Source organism: Euprymna scolopes, chromosome 28, assembly GCF_053919585.1.
Source record: "Euprymna scolopes isolate OS-2025 chromosome 28, ASM5391958v1, whole genome shotgun sequence".
Classification (NCBI taxonomy): domain Eukaryota; kingdom Metazoa; phylum Mollusca; class Cephalopoda; order Sepiida; family Sepiolidae; genus Euprymna; species Euprymna scolopes.
In genome coordinates this window covers 13,057,049-13,073,751 of record NC_136509.1, presented here as the reverse complement: position 1 = coordinate 13,073,751, position 16,703 = coordinate 13,057,049, and the positions used below count along the sequence as shown (strand labels likewise).

The window sequence follows — 16,703 nt, the reverse complement described above, 5'->3', positions numbered from 1 at the left end:
GGATAAGGGTTAAAGAGTGTACAGTAGAAATTGGACAATATAGTAATTGTTAGTAATGGAAATTCGGTAAATTTGTTAACTTATATGAAAAGGTTCATCAAAAACTTGTTTACGTTAGACTTGAAGACAACCATATTGTAGTCAGCTGTAAAGCAAGAAAACAGAAGACAATTCCACAGGCGTGCAGTTCTAAGAAAAAAGCTTTGTCCATGGAATCTATGTTTAGGTTTAGGCACAGATAAAGAGTGGGGGGGAATTGTCGATAGTGTTTTCTGCTAGACGAGTATTTCTTGTGAAAGTTTGGCGAGGGGTGGGCACAGATTGGAGCTCAGTTAAGCACTTGCGATGAAAATAATGATAAAGCAGAGACAAACTCACATCTCTTCTTTGTCAACCAAATTTTTTTTCACAAATCCACAGCGAAAAAAGCAAAAATAACTCCCAAAAATATGAAACCATCTATGGAGCCAGTAATTTTTCTCCTTTCTTTTTGAAGATGCCTGACGAAGGTCGGAGACTACACTGACCGAACAGTTACACGAATAACACTGAAGATGAGAACAATCTCTTCTTCTTGTATCGTGACATGTTCATGCCGTAGAGGGAATCATGGTTAGTGTTTTTCATAAGCTTCGGTCCATTGTTGGTCTGATCCCTCTGAAGACATTACATATTTTCAACTTGGCAGAATATATGCGGTCGGTTGCCATTACCTTTCCCATCGCAGTGGCATCTGACTTGCCTATTTGCACCTATCTGTTGTCCCTAGATCGTCTGCATAGCTGCAGTCGAATAACGTAAAATATCATAAAATCGTTGATTTGCTAGAGATTCATTGTCCGTCGTGACCATCCAATGTCCTGCTACTGATGTCATCAGAGTTACCTTCTAGATGCATGGCTTAATTAAGACTAGCGGTCCATCTCTCCCAGTGAATTAATGCACCTTCAATTATTAAACTGGAAATTTTTTATGACTTGGCACAGTACATACAGCGCCTAGCTTTCCCAAATGGTCACCCATCTGGTACTGGCCAGACTCATCATTGCTTAACTTCAGTGATTTGGCAGGAACTAGTATGTCAATGTGATTACGCCGTATTTTAGAACAATAGTCCAAAACAAGTAATAGAAATAAATTTCTGTAATTTGAGTCTAAATAAGTTATAAAAGGTCAAACAATAATTCAAACTTTTAAATTTATTATTTTTCCTTTTTTTTCTAGCACTGGTATTTTCATGTTGACTCCTGAACGAGGCCTTCCCTTAATTTCTTCCTGTCGAGAAGCAGGTTTCCACATGCACCCAAAAGATCCACCTTTGTTTGAGGTGAGTTGAATATTTGTCTTCAAATTCGTATATGCATATGGTTTTATGATTGCATGCATTTCAAATAGTCGCCATAGAATAAAAATTCCCATAATTTCTACAATTATATAAAAGTCACTTTGTGTATGTGTGTATGAGAGTTCCTTCCTCATAGGTTCCAAAACGGCTTAGTCTATCTTTTGCAAATTTCACACAAAGGTAATTTATATGTCTGGCAGTGTTCTTAGATATGCTTTGTACAGAAATTGATCTGATAAGTATAGAAAATCGAAAAAAATCCGATCTTAAAAATAGTCTTTCTCTCTTATAGATAAAAAAGAATTTTTTATGTTACATTGGCCAGTGTTACGTAAAATATTCCCCTGTAAAAATTCTTTTTTATTTATAACAGAAGAAAGACTGTTTAAGATTGTCAAGCCCAAATATCAGCTGACTTGATATTGTAAACAAACATGGACGCAATTTGATGAATGACATTATTATTATTATTTTTTTTATTTATTTTTCTTTTTTTTTGCGAATTAGTCCATTAGGCAAATTATTTGTCATAATATGTATCAATGGAGGATTGATTCTATAATAATACATATGCAATCTGCATAAATTAAAATGTTTTAGCGTATTGTACGATTGGGCAATGCTAGCTGCCAGCTAGTTTAGAAAAAATGCACTTTTATTTATTTGCCAGCAAGGCTATCCAGTGTTGTTCGGCAGTATGAATAACAAAATAAAGGGTTTTAAAAAAAAAAAATTCTTTTTTTTTTGTCTTACCTTATTCCTTTTTTTTTGTCTTACCTTATTCCTTTTTTTTTTTGTCTTACCTTATTCCTTTTTTTTGTCTTACCTTATTCCTTTTTTTTTGTCTTACCTTATTCCTTTTTTTTGTCTTACCTTATTCCTTTTTTTTGTCTTACCTTATTCCTTTTTTTTGTCTTACCTTATTCCTTTTTTTTGTCTTACCTTATTCCTTTTTTTTTGTCTTACCTTATTCCTTTTTTTTGTCTTACCTTATTCCTTTTTTTTGTCTTACCTTATTCCTTTTTTTTTGTCTTACCTTATTCCCTTTTTTTTGTCTTACCTTATTCCTTTTTTTTTGTCTTACCTTATTCCTTTTTTTTGTCTTACCTTATTCCTTTTTTTTTGTCTTACCTTATTCCTTTTTTTTTGTCTTACCTTATTCCTTTTTTTTTTGTCTTACCTTATTCCTTTTTTTTGTCTTACCTTATTCCTTTTTTTTTGTCTTACCTTATTCCTTTTTTTTTGTCTTACCTTATTCCTTTTTTTTGTCTTACCTTATTCCTTTTTTTTGTCTTACCTTATTCCTTTTTTTTTGTCTTACCTTATTCCTTTTTTTTTGTCTTACCTTATTCCTTTTTTTTTGTCTTACCTTATTCCTTTTTTTTTGTCTTACCTTATTCCTTTTTTTTTGTCTTACCTTATTCCTTTTTTTTTTGTCTTACCTTATTCCTTTTTTTTTTGTCTTACCTTATTCCTTTTTTTTTTGTCTTACCTTATTCCTTTTTTTTTTGTCTTACCTTATTCCTTTTTTTTTTGTCTTACCTTATTCCTTTTTTTTTGTCTTACCTTATTCCTTTTTTTTTGTCTTACCTTATTCCTTTTTTTTTTGTCTTACCTTATTCCTTTTTTTTTTGTCTTACCTTATTCCTTTGTCTTACCTTATTCCTTTGTCTTACCTTATTCCTTTGTCTTACCTTATTCCTTTGTCTTACCTTATTCCCTTTGTCTTACCTTATTCCCTTTGTCTTACCTTATTCCCTTTGTCTTACCTTATTCCCTTTGTCTTACCTTATTCCCTTTGTCTTACCTTATTCCCTTTGTCTTACCTTATTCCCTTTGTCTTACCTTATTCCCTTTTTTTTTTTTTTTGTCTTATTCCCTTTTTTTTTTTTGTCTTATTCCTTTTTTTTTGTCTTACCTTATTCCTTTTTTTTTTGTCTTACCTTATTCCTTTTTTTTTTGTCTTACCTTATTCCTTTTTTTTGTCTTACCTTATTCCCTTTTTTTTGTCTTACCTTATTCCCTTTTTTTTGTCTTACCTTATTCCTTTTTTTTTTTGTCTTACCTTATTCCTTTTTTTTTTTGGTCTTACCTTATTCCTTTTTTTTTTTGGTCTTACCTTATTCTGAATATCTCTATTTTTATATAAAAGTCACTTTGTGTGTGAGAGTTCTTTCTTCATAGGTTCTGAAACGGCTGAACCGATCATTTGCAAATTTCATACAAAAGTAATTTATATATCTGTCAGTTTTCTTAGATATGTTTTGTACAGAAATTCACCCAACAAGTATTAAAATTAAAAAAAAAAAAATTAAATCTTAAAAATAGCTTTTCTCTCTTACAGATAAAAAAAATCATTTTTACAGGGAAATATTTTGTTACACCAGCAAGGGAGATAATAAAATTTCAGCAAACCATTTCTTTGTGAAAAAACAGATTAATTATAATCTGGAGATATAGATTAGTAGTTGAGCATTCGACTACAGATTGAATGATCCCCCTGCCGTATGATTTTATTTAAAACTTCTTATTAAGAAGTTCAATTTACGACAAAAAAAAAATGCACCATTTAAAATCGCTGCAAATCATTTTTTCATTTGCTTATTTTAAAACTAAGCATTAATCAGAAGTTGCTTTTCTAGGGCATTCATTGTCAAGCCAAAATATCAGCTGACATGATATTATAAACAAACACAGACAGAATTTGATGAGCGACACTATCATCATTATTTTTTAATCTTTTTTTTTTGCGAATTAGTTCACTGGCCAAATTATTACTCATAATATATAATAATCAATAGAGGATACATATCAATCTGCCTAAATTAAAGTATCATGTTTAAGCATATTGTACGACTCAGCACCGCCCGGCTGCCAGTTAGAAATAATAAAAATAATAATTATAGAACAAAATGAATACTGCTAATAGGAATACTATTAATACTACCTCTGCTACTACAGATATTAACAATAATAGATAAAAATAATAATAAAAAAAGTTTGAAGAATGTGGAAAATTAAAATAGTACTTTAACTAAAAGTATTAGGAATAATAACAAGACGAAAATTCCCACCACACACAACAATAAAATTAATGATGATGATCAGCATCATCATGATGTTTAACGGAATAACTCCCAACCATAATGTTAGGTTTGATAATTGTTAGTTGAAACTGCCCATGTTTAGAATGGCTAGATAAATAATGTTCCATTAACTGTCCGTGATGAACTAATATTATTATTTAGAACATTTTTAAACATGGATGAAGGAGGGAGCTGTGTTAAGTATTCTCTACTGTCACGTAACATGTTGTTTGGGGTCTTTATTTCCTTCTTGGTCCATCTTTGTCTGCATGCACTTTTGTCTCCCCTCCCCCCCCCCCCGACTACGTGAAGTCCTTTTTTTCCTTTTTTTTTTTCTGTGACACAAGCCTGAGCACACTTGCTAATTTGCATACTAAAACGGCTTCACTAGCCATCTCTGTTGGCTGCTGCTGATTTTTTTTGCACACACTCATACGCGCATGATTACAAATGGACTTACAAAATAATTTTCCTTAAAAAATTAAAACATTTTCTTATTGTTTTATATAGTTTTAAAGGTTAAAAACTTCCAATACATAATATAAACTAGCAGGACTACACAGCATAACTTGAGTGGAGGATAGTACAAAATTCGTTTTTAAAAAAAAGGTTTGTACAATATTATATTTGACTAAAATAAAGTATTAATTCATTAAGTGTATAAGAGAAAAGGAAAAAAAAAGTCTTAGTCATAAAAACCTAATGAATTGTAAGAATGTTGACTGTCTAATAATACTTTAAATGGATTGAACTAGCAATGCACTTGAGAAAAACTGAAATTACTTAGAAATATCCCGATGACAGGTATGTAAGGCTCATGAAGCGTCTGCTGCAGACTTTGTAAAAATTTCTGGATCAGATGGAAAACTTGCTTGGCTTTTAATTAAATTACAGTTCTGTTCTTAAGAGTTATCTCCCTTGCTTGTTAGTGTGACTGAGAAAATAAAGATGGAGGTTCGGATAAACGGATGCGAATTGAAGATCTAAGTATTGTGAAGAGTAAGCTAACAGGTTTGACTAAATCATCCATAACTGTAACAAGGTTTTTTTTATTTTTTATTTTTTTGCATTAGTGATGAATGAAATATATATATATATATATATATATATATATATATATATATAAAAATTTAAACTTTATAGCCAAAATACTTTGACTCAAGAAGAGCATTAATGTAGAATAAAATAACTCGCCTGAAGTAAATATATGTAAAATTGAAATACAGTCATTTAAAACAATAATTAATTACATAGGTTCAATGGATTAGGGTAATACCTGAGTGATAGCACTAAATAAGAGTTATAAAAGATGGAGGTTTAATATATCTCTCTCAAGCATTGGTTCAAATTTATAAAAGTAAAAGAATGTCTCAACCACAAAAATCTACTGAATTATAATAGTGTCGATTGTCTAATAGTTTCAGTGAATTGAACATAGGAACAATATTGTCTAATTTGTATATGGCTTAAAATGAACTTTTAATCGTGTCAATTTCTGATAATAGATACGATAGATAAATAAATCAAGTTAATGAGGATATAGGGGATTATTGCGCAACTGTTAAGCATGAATGTTTTTTTTTGTTTTGTTTTTTTTTGCATTCAAAATGTTAGTAAAAGTACATTGGTCTTAGGAAATCAATATTTTAGGCAAACAGTAAATTTGTTTTTATTTTCTCTTGGAATTGTCTTCAAAATGTTAGCAATAAGTGTTCAAAGATAGGGTGATCGCATCTCCTCTCCCCTTCCACCCAAAATGGCATCGCTAAAAATATCTACTATTATATAAAAGTCATTTTGTATGTGTGTGAGTTCTTTCCTCATAGGTTCCAAGACGACTGAATCTGTCATTTATAAATTTCACACAAAGTTAATTTATATGTCTGGCAGTGTTCTTAAATATGTTTTGTACAGAAATTCATCCGATAAGTATCAAATCAAAAAACATCCGATCTTAAAAATAATCTTTCTTTCTTATAGATAAAAAAGAATTTTTACAGGGGAATATTGTATGTTATACCAGCCAAGAGAGATAATAAAATCTCAGCAAATCATTTCTTCTTAAAAAAGAAAACCCCCCAAAAACAGATTTATTGCCATCTGCATATATAGCTCAGTAGTAGAGCATTCGACTACAGATTGAATGATCCCTTGTTCAAGCCCAGGTGTATCTAACCATTTTATTTTAATTTTTTCTTATTAATGAATCTAATTTACGATAAAAGATGTACCATTTAAAATTGCTGCAAATCATTTCTTTGCTTGCATATTTAAAACTAAACATTAATCAGAAGTGACTTTTACAGGGCATTCATGTTGCGTAGGGGTCCATATTAATGAGATGATGGTGAGTTCATATTAAGAGATAGGATGAGGACATTCATATTGATCAGGGGAAGAGACATACCATTCTGGAGTGTTTCTTATACCATATATTAGTGAGGGTGGAGATAGGGGATGTACATTCTTGTAAGAGTTACATAGTTCATAATTCGATGAGGGAGACAAAGTTCATATTAAGGATGTTTCACACATTACCTTTTGCTGTTGAATGATGACACAACACAGTTTTACAAAAACATGATGATAACTTCTTTATTATCGGATCGACCGGTCGAATGATGATGGCGTCAAGGAATTCAAAGTCGTTCTTCATGATTAAACGTTCTCCCTTCGCTTCTAAAGGAACCCTCATCTGATCATGTCAGCTCTGTCCGACCAACTCTGCTGACTGTTTGATCCGGACTCGACTGCCTCTAATCTTCGACTCTTCCTCTCTGCTAATCCTAGCTTCTATTAGTGAGAATCTCTTTCTGCTATGACGTCATATGCATGACTCTAAACGTGATCGATTCACGTGGCTAAAACATACGTGGCTCAGTTATTTTAATTCATACACAATTTGTATAAATTAAAATGTTTAAACGTATTGTACGATCGGGCAACACTGCGCATCCAGCTAGTCTTCTACATAATATTTTAACTGCAGAAATTCCCCTCTGAACCAAAGTATTGAAGGTTTGCAATAACAGATGCCACATACTAATTTATTACATTTAGGCTATTAACCACTATCTTATGTAATTTTCAAACAGAATTTTAGACACATTAAGTTAGTATAATAAAATTCTACATTGCATCCTAGAAGCAACACCATCACTATCATGACATCTATAGAGGAAGGAGTCCCTATTTTTCTCTATAAATATTTAGTCTTCCTGCTGCTACCATTTAACACCAATACTTACATTGCAACTGGTTATTAGCTACATACACATAACATAATTTTTCCATTACCTAATTAAAAAATAAATTCTCCCTTCTCAAAATCCAGCCAATTCTATTATTCTAGAATTCACTTCATGCACAAACAAACAAACAGATACCATTATTTATTTTCTGATTTTGCAGCATCTTTTCAACCCTTACACAATGTTGCTTTTTTTTGGGGGGGGGTCTTATTCTATTTTTCTTATTTTTTTAAACAATTACTATTACTTACTTATATATTTTCCTACGTTTACCTAGGCTTCAATCATGTTACTTATCGTGTCAACTGCCTACAACCCTTACACGATGCTATTTCTTTGTTTTCATTTGTTGACAGGCAAACAAATTATAAACACTTTATTTTTATATAAAACACATTATTAGACTCAAATTAGAAATAAAACCAGAAAAATTTTCATTTTGTTTTCATTATTTTTTATTTGACTGCATTTACGACATTCGAGTCGGTCATAATGCTTTTAAAATTTGGCCTTTCTAAAGTTTTACAGATTTGCCTTTCTTTGGCCAAATTTGGTCTTTTTTAAGCTCTTACTTAAAACATGGTTCCATGGAAGAGTGTAAAAAGGCCAAATTTGGCATTATAAATGTCAATCCGTTAAACCTTAAAAAGACCAAATTTTTAAATCAATATGGCAGCCTCGACTGTCGTATATTTAGTCTCATAAAAATGATGAAAAATAATAACAATGAAATTTTTTCTGGTTTTATTTCAGTCTTTGGGTCTAATGTGTGTTTTATATAAAAAAAAATTTTTTTTTATAATTTTTGTGTCTGTCAAATAATTTACACTGTTAAACTACAAATTTACCCTAAATTACATTGCCTACGGAATCACTTATTTGTTACATTTGTTTTTGGTTTACCCTCTTTTCTGCACTCATTATCGACACTGCTCAGACATTAACTTAAAAAAAATTTTTTTTTAGGTAAATTTTTACTGTAGCTCCACCTAGACAATTCCCTTTAAAATGCTGACTTTTATAGGTTTTTGACTATACTGAATAAGATGATCTCTTTTAACATTGGCGGAGACGAGTAGTTTTCGAGATATAAAGACTTGCATTATGCACTATAATTCAGTGGCTGCCTCACTTATATGTATGTGCGATAAGCAAATCTACTTCTTTCTGCCTGACATTGCCCCTCCCAGTTTTTTTTGGATTTATAGTCTTTGCAGATGAGTATGCTAACAATGAATATCAAGGTTAAATTTGGGGCAAATACTTTGACAGCCCCTCCATCCCCCTCATAAAATGGGATTTCTATTCCAAAAGCTGTTTTTACCATGACGGGATCAACAACAACGGCAGTTTAATTTTTTTTTTTCGAGGGTGGGGTTATGCTTCCACCGAGCAATGCGGGTTAACGAGTCCTGCTAGTCATTAATAAAATTCATGATAATTTTTTGCAATACAACCGTGTTTGATACAAAAATAAACAATTTCCTTGCTAAATTTCAGTCATGAATGCCCAAAAGTCGAGAGGTTTTTATTCATTTATTTTTTTAATAGATAAGCACTTTACTTTTCAGATGAGAATCTTGTGACTCTTTGGCATATTCCGTTTGTTTACATCTTTATTATGCTCCCTTACGAAGATTAAAATCAAGACACAATGATATATTTATTTCAATTTTGATCAAAGTCTATTAAATTGATTTGATTCTAAAAAAATGTCTTCCTGCATGCCCAATACTTATAAATACATATAAATATCTATAAATACTTATAATTACTTATAAATAATTATAAATACTTATAATTACTTATAAATAATTATAAATACTTATAAATACTTATAATTACTTATAAATAATTATAAATACTTATAAATAATTATAAATACTTATAATTACTTATAAATAATTATAAATAATTATAAATACTTATAAATAATTATAAATACTTATAAATAATTATAAATAATTATAAATACTTATAAATAATTATAAATACTTATAAATAATTATAAATAATTATAAATACTTATAAATAATTATAAATACTTATAAATACTTATAAATAATTATAAATAATTATAAATACTTATAAATACTTATAAATAATTATAAATAATTATAAATACTTATAAATAATTATAAATACTTATAAATACTTATAAATAATTATAAATACTTATAAATTATAAATACTTATAAATAATTATAAATACTTATAAATAATTATAAATACTTATAAATAATTATAAATACTTATAAATTATAAATAATTATAAATACTTATAAATAATTATAAATACTTATAAATACTTATAAATAAATTGAATTGCATCTGACTTGTACTACTACTATTACATGTTTATCATCGGTTGTTCCACGAGTTTGAGGGTTGTTGACTTCATGGAATGGCTTCTCTCCACTTATTCAATCCATTACCAACGCTTCTGTTAACCTACAATGTTTCAGGTCCTGCTTGATGTTACTAAAAAAGTCGTGGCAGCATTACTCCATCTTCGAAAATATCTGACCCTCATATAAATAGAGGATTGCATCAGAAGGCCGGCATTTTCTGGAGCGATCGAATGATACGGCAAGACACCTACTACATGTTCACTTTATGCCGAAAGCCAGAATTTATAGTTTAACTTAATTAACAAGCTCCAAATAAAAACCTTTTCTTTTTAATTTACTAATGCATCACTGTATATCAAAGCTAAAAGCCACTTGAGGATAATGGTCAATGAGTAGATTAATGAATAATGATCAATATTATGAGAGGATTGAAAATACTGAATTGAATAACTAAAATTGGATTCTGAAGAGGATTGACATTTAACGCAATCAGTTAACAACTACTACTACTACTGCTGCTGCTACTACTACTACTATACATTTATCATTCCCAGAGTTCAAGAGTTGGATGTTTGGGTTGTTGACTTCATGGAATGGCTTCTCTCCACTTGATTCGATCCATTACCAACGCTTCTGTTAACCTATGATGTTTCAGGTCCTGCTTGATGTTATTACTCCACTTCTTCCTAGGTTGACCTTTTGGACAGACTCCAGGAATTACAAAGTTCTTGGCCATTTGTCAACCGCCATGTGTTGGATGTAGCCAAACCATGGATTGAATCAAGTGGAGAGAAGCAATTCCATGAAGTCAACAACCCAAACATCCAACTCTTGAACTCTGGGAATGATAAACGTGTAGTAGTAGTAGCAGTAGTAGTAGTAGTAGTTGTTAACTGATTGCGTTAAATGTAAATCATCTTCAGAATCCAATTTTAGTTATTCAAATACAGGGTCTCATCTGGATCTCAGCTCATTGAGAGGGGTTTTATCAGAAAGCTTTGAGGAACATAGCTATCGTATCATTGTAAGAGTTAGTTTAGTAGTGTCCTTAATTGTCTCACTGCCATATATAAGAACGCTTCTGACATGATATGTTTGCTAAATGTATGGTATTTCGAATGAAGAGCAATTTTATTTAATATTAACACTTTCTAACGATGTGATTGTAACTGCAGTAATCTTTTGTGTTTTTTTTTTTTTTTTGTCTTTCAGAACTGTGAACACGTGCGATTAATTGACAATCCTGGCATTGTTGTTGCGGACTTAAGGACTAAATAAAAAGTAAATTTCATCATGCTTAAAGAAATTTCAAAAAAAAAAAAAAAAAGAAGGAACAAATGAATGAAAAAAAAAAAAGAATGAAATTTCTTTTTGTCGGAATGTAGAGCAGGTGACTAAGTCGGCCTCTTCTCCCCACCTCTTTGCAATTCTGCTCTTCGTTTTTAATAATTCAAAGAGAAGAAATTTAAAAAAAAAAAAAAAAAAAAAAAAATCAAAATTTGATATATTTATTTATATCTAACAGTTTTAATAAGCACAACGTTACCACCACCAACATCAACTGCTGCAATGGAAAAAAGGACAAAATTTGAATTTAGATAAAATTTTAAAAATTAAAGAAAATGAGGCTTGGCTTCGTGGTGGGAGGCGAGTGTTTACATATTTTTTTATAAATCAATCGAATCTCTTGCAAACTTTTTTACCGCCTGGCTTCATTTCAACCAAATTTGGTGCGGGATAAGAACTACGCATATTTTTCTCCAATTTTTTTTTTTTCTTTTTTTTTTTTTTCCAATATCTCACTCACTAAAAACGTTTTCTATGCTCTCATTTTTTGTCTTAATTTTTTCATGTTCATTTAAAAAAAGAAATTGAATGCAGTATATTTAATATTACAAATTAATCTATTGACTTGTAATATGATTGGACAGTTTACTGAAGAAGACCATAAGAAAAGCTTTGAATTGTAAAAGGTTGCAGACAAAGAATAGTGTTCCCAGAAGCTAGCCAACCAAAGAAGTCCTAAGATGAAGAGTAAAGTTCCTTCTCACGTGAAGACAAAAATGTATGAACCGGAATTCCAAAATATCTAGTAGGTTTTATGGAGCGATTCCGGTTTCTGATTGGTCAGTTCTTATTACCTGTGTCTATAAATAGAACCTTCCAATTTTTTGTGACCATACCCTCACAGGATACTAAAAATATTGCAACACTCATAAAATTTGGTTTTCTTATTTAAAAATAGAACTTCATCAATTTACGTGATTTTTGGAGTATAGTATCTGTTTCATCGCAGGTAAATACATCGTACAAGTTTTTTTTTCTTTGTCTTTGTTTTTTAATGTAGGAGGAATTCAGGACAAGAATCAAACACAATTTGGTTAATGTTATTTTTATGATGTCGGTCAATGGGCAGAAGAGTTAATTTGAATTTGGTAAATAAAAGGGATGCTAGTGTATATCGGTATAATTCCGACCAGAGAATGTCTTTGGTTAGAATAAGGAAAAAGTGTGCGAGGAACGTGTGTGAAATAAGTGACATAAAAGACATGGATGGAGAACCCTAGAGGATGAGAAACTGACAGGAAGAAGAGTTGAGCTGTGTCGACAGAAGTTTACGCTAAGCCAGGAACAAACACACACACAAACACACACATACATACACACGCAGAAAGATTTATAGCCTCATGGTGTGTTGGAGTTAACTATAACAAAAGAAATATCACTATAACGCCCAGTAGCTTAAGAAGATTTGCAGAGTCCAGAGTTATCCTCCCTTGAACCCTATCAACAGGGTTGCGTCCACTCAGTTTCTTTTTTTATTATTTATTTAGTTATCTTTTTTAATTTCTTCAAAATTACTACTTATCAAGGCCGAGAGGCCACTCAAAGATAAGAATTAAGTGTTAGGTAGTTGGTGAGAACCCTATGATGATCAGTAATGGTCAAGCTTGGGTAGGGCTTGGTTATTTAAGAGGACGAGTCAACAAAAACTTGTTTACATGAGACTTGAAAATGACCAAGTTTTTCAGCCCAGAATCAGCTCCACGATATCTTGTTCTACAGACGAACAGATCCATTATGTGGCAAAGCAGTAAGAGGAAAAATAAAGATTGTTGCAGCCATGCCACCAAAGATGTAAACTCTGAATGTCTGGACGAACTGAAAGGATTTATTGCATGTGTAACCGATTATGCATCTTCATCTTTAGGAAGTTTTATGAACTTCTCCTGTTTTAATTGGTCGTTTGCTTCAGTTTGTTATGGCATTCCGAGCTGCAACCTTACATGTAAGTGAATGTTTCCATGAACCAAGTTTCCCTTGTATAACATCCCATCCATTGAGGTTGCTTCTTAACTGACCACAACATGGTCATTTTCAAGTCTACTGCAAACAAATACTTGTGGAGTTATCCTTCTGCCCATCCTACCCATTTGATTCTAATCATTTTATGATGGCATTCATTGTCCAACCAAAAATCTAGTTAACGCTTATTCTTGAGTGACATACGATTAAATACATCGGAGAAAAAAAGATGAAGAAGCGGGAGAAAAACATAACCGCGTGAAAAGACCAAAGACATTGAAGTTTTTTGTTTCTGTGACTGCTGATTTAGTATTATTAGACTGGGTTAATGTCTAGGAGAGCTGGAGAGATGTACAAGATCCATAAGTAAAATGTCTGATTTTCTTAAATGCTGGATTCCTGTTGAGATCGGCTGAGAAGAAATGCTCATAAAAGTTAGATTTATATACAGTGTAACCCGGATATAACAGACTTCTGCCCCCCCCCCGGGGGGGGAAGTTCTAATTTGGGACCAGAGAAAAATATCTCTTATATCGGTTTGTCTAATATTCGGGTCTCTTCTATATGGATTACACTGTGTGTGTGTGTGTATATATATATATGAGATTTCGTGTGTATATATATATATGAGATTTCGCCACAACAACTAAGTTGCTCGGAAATCCACACAGATGATTTATTTATAGTGGTGAAGGCTTTGTGTAGAACGAGCCACACTTTTTGGTATTGCTGCTAACCTCTGTCGGTGCAGATGACTGCCAAAGGACAGAGTATACAGTAGACTGCAGGTTTTTACATCACTTTCCTTCTCCTACATGCATGTCTTAACGAAGACTGGGGGTGCATCTCTCCCAGTGAATTAATGCACCTCCAGATACCAACCTAGAAATTTTTGTGACTCAGCGCGGTACATACAGCGCCTAACCTTCCCAAATGGTAACCCGTTTGGTACTGGCCAGGCTCAACGTTGCTTAACTTCGGTGATCTGGTAAGAACCGGTGTGTCAACGTGATTGTGCCATATATATATATATATATATATATATATATATATATATAAAATCTCAAACAACGTACTGTGTAGTGCTGGACAGAGCACATTCTGCTACTTAATCTAATGTTCATATTTTCAATATCAATCAGAACAAAACTTATGACTGGATTCAAAATAAAATTTTCTTTTAAAAACAATATTTCAATATTTTTGTGATTTGTATATTTCAAGAAATCGCAACTTAATTCCGCCATTCAATAATGAAACACAGCCATGGCATGTCTAAGCTGTAGATGACTTTTTGGACGTACACGTTTTAGGTTTGTTCATATAAATACTTGATACAGGAATTCTACTAGTTAATGACGTTTCATATTTTTGAATTAGTAAGAGAAAAGTATTGTCTTTATCACAGAATTTGAACAAAACACGTGCGACTTTCCTGTCAAAAGTTAGAACATTCTGAAGTTGAGGCTTTCTAGTACAAAAATAAATCAAGATAGAAACTGCGTTCAAATGTTCTGTAAATAGCTAATATTTTATTTTTTATTTTTTATATGAAATTTGAAAAGAATTGGTTAAGAACTTTTACATGCATATCGATAGAATTGATAGCAAGCACCAATATTTGATTTTTAAAATTTGTTTTGATATGATGCCGTCATGTAAATTCATAAAACGTTTGTTATAAACAATAGCTTAGCAAAAGCAAAATAGCTTACACAGTTTTTTAAATTTATATTTTTAATTATTCAGAAAACATAAGTTTTATGAAAAGAAAAAGGATATTTTGAGTAATGTTCTCTTTTAGCATTGGAAAATATTTAAAAAAAAAAAAAAAAATATTCAATTCAGAAAAAAAAATTGAATAACAAATTTTATTTGTATAAAAATAAATGAAAAAACAAGTTTAAATGAGGGAGGAATGTTTAATACAACAAATAAGACATCCAAAAATGTTATCGTTTTTATACATATTTATATTATATTCTGTCACTGAAAACTTCATTAAAATTAGTTGATTTCCTGAATTTTGGTAAAGTTATAGCTAAATATTTAGAGATTTATAAAGAATCGGAATTAGGAATTTAGTACGGAATTAGTAATTTTATCAGAATCAGGGAAAAATATTGGAATCATCCCATCTCTAATCTATAATATAAATCTCACCTGTCTGTTTAAATGTGTGCATAAGCCACAGACAGCCTTTTTGATTTTGTACACCCTTACTGAAGTTAAAGGGTATGCTACGTTACAGAATCACGTTTGATTGACACCTTTCGTTTTTATTTCAAACTAGCGAGGGGTGCCTGGCGTTGCCCGGGTGTTTGGAGGTGTGTGTGGAAACTCCGGGGGTGGGGGGGAGTTATAAAAAAAAAAAAAAAGAAAGTATGAGGATCGAACCCAAACCGTTGAGGCAAAGTTGTAAATTAAAGTGTGAAAAAAAAAATGTGCGACGTTAACCATTGTCCCACCGCGAGATGCTAACGGAAACACGTTTGAATTTATTTAATTGCTTGGATTTGGCAGGTGCCCATTTTAATGAGTTAATGAGATCAAGTTTGACTGCAGGGCGGGAACGCTTCCCAAGATGTTATAGGAAAAAGACTAACCCACATGCGGCGAGCGACAAATGTTGAATATTTATCTTCCCGAAATCGAGCAAATTAAATAGACAGGCGAACTTCGTTGTTAACTGTGAGATATTACGATTTATATGTGATATAAAAAGTTTTAAAAAGTTGTGAAGCAACCGACCGCTTCTCTGAAAAAAGCCTTTTGTAGACACACAGAAAAAGCGAACACACACACATACACGCATACATACATTTTCGCTTTTATATTTATAGATTTTTTAAGTCTATATACATAAAAGCAAATATAACATTGTCTTTTTTTTTGTTGTTGCTTTATCCCCCCCCCCCCAATGTTCATCTCCAATTTTGCAGATTTTGAATTTGAGGAATACATTATTTCATCAATTGCTTCCATCTCACATGGTGTGTACATGTAAAAACGTTTGTGATTTTCCTTTTTTAACTTCAGGTTTATCAGACCAGCTATGATGAATGGAATGAGAGAAATTTTTCAGACTTAGATCTATCATATATGTATGTACACACACTCGTGAACAAAAAAAAATGGCCAAACAAATTTTATTGCACTAAAAGCTATATTGAACAAGGAAACTTAAATGAGACTAATAACACAGAACAAGACATTTACTTTAGTACATGGTTAGTATGGAATCACATGCCCTTTTGATTTCTTTAAAAGATCAATCCTTTTAGACATGCTCTCAACCAAAATGGAACACCATAAAGAGGAGATGCTATTCCATTCGCTTTGCACAGCTTCCCACAGTTTGTCA

At 31.5% G+C, this 16,703-nt stretch overlaps 1 protein-coding gene across 5 annotated transcripts in view; it reads left to right on the top strand.

Moving 5' to 3' along the window:
* Positions 1 to 11,863, top strand: part of LOC145249471 (STAM-binding protein-like) — an 84,118-nt gene extending 72,255 nt beyond the window's left edge. For all 5 annotated transcript variants that reach the window (XM_080111048.1, XM_080111044.1, XM_080111047.1 and 2 more), the window contains 2 exons: positions 1,225 to 1,327; positions 11,246 to 11,863. In XM_080111048.1, the coding sequence (XP_079967174.1) occupies positions 1,225 to 1,327; positions 11,246 to 11,311 (169 nt within the window). In that variant the 3' untranslated portion in view covers positions 11,312 to 11,863. The remainder of the gene's footprint in view (positions 1 to 1,224; positions 1,328 to 11,245) is intronic.
* The last annotated feature ends 4,840 nt before the right edge of the window (positions 11,864 to 16,703 follow it).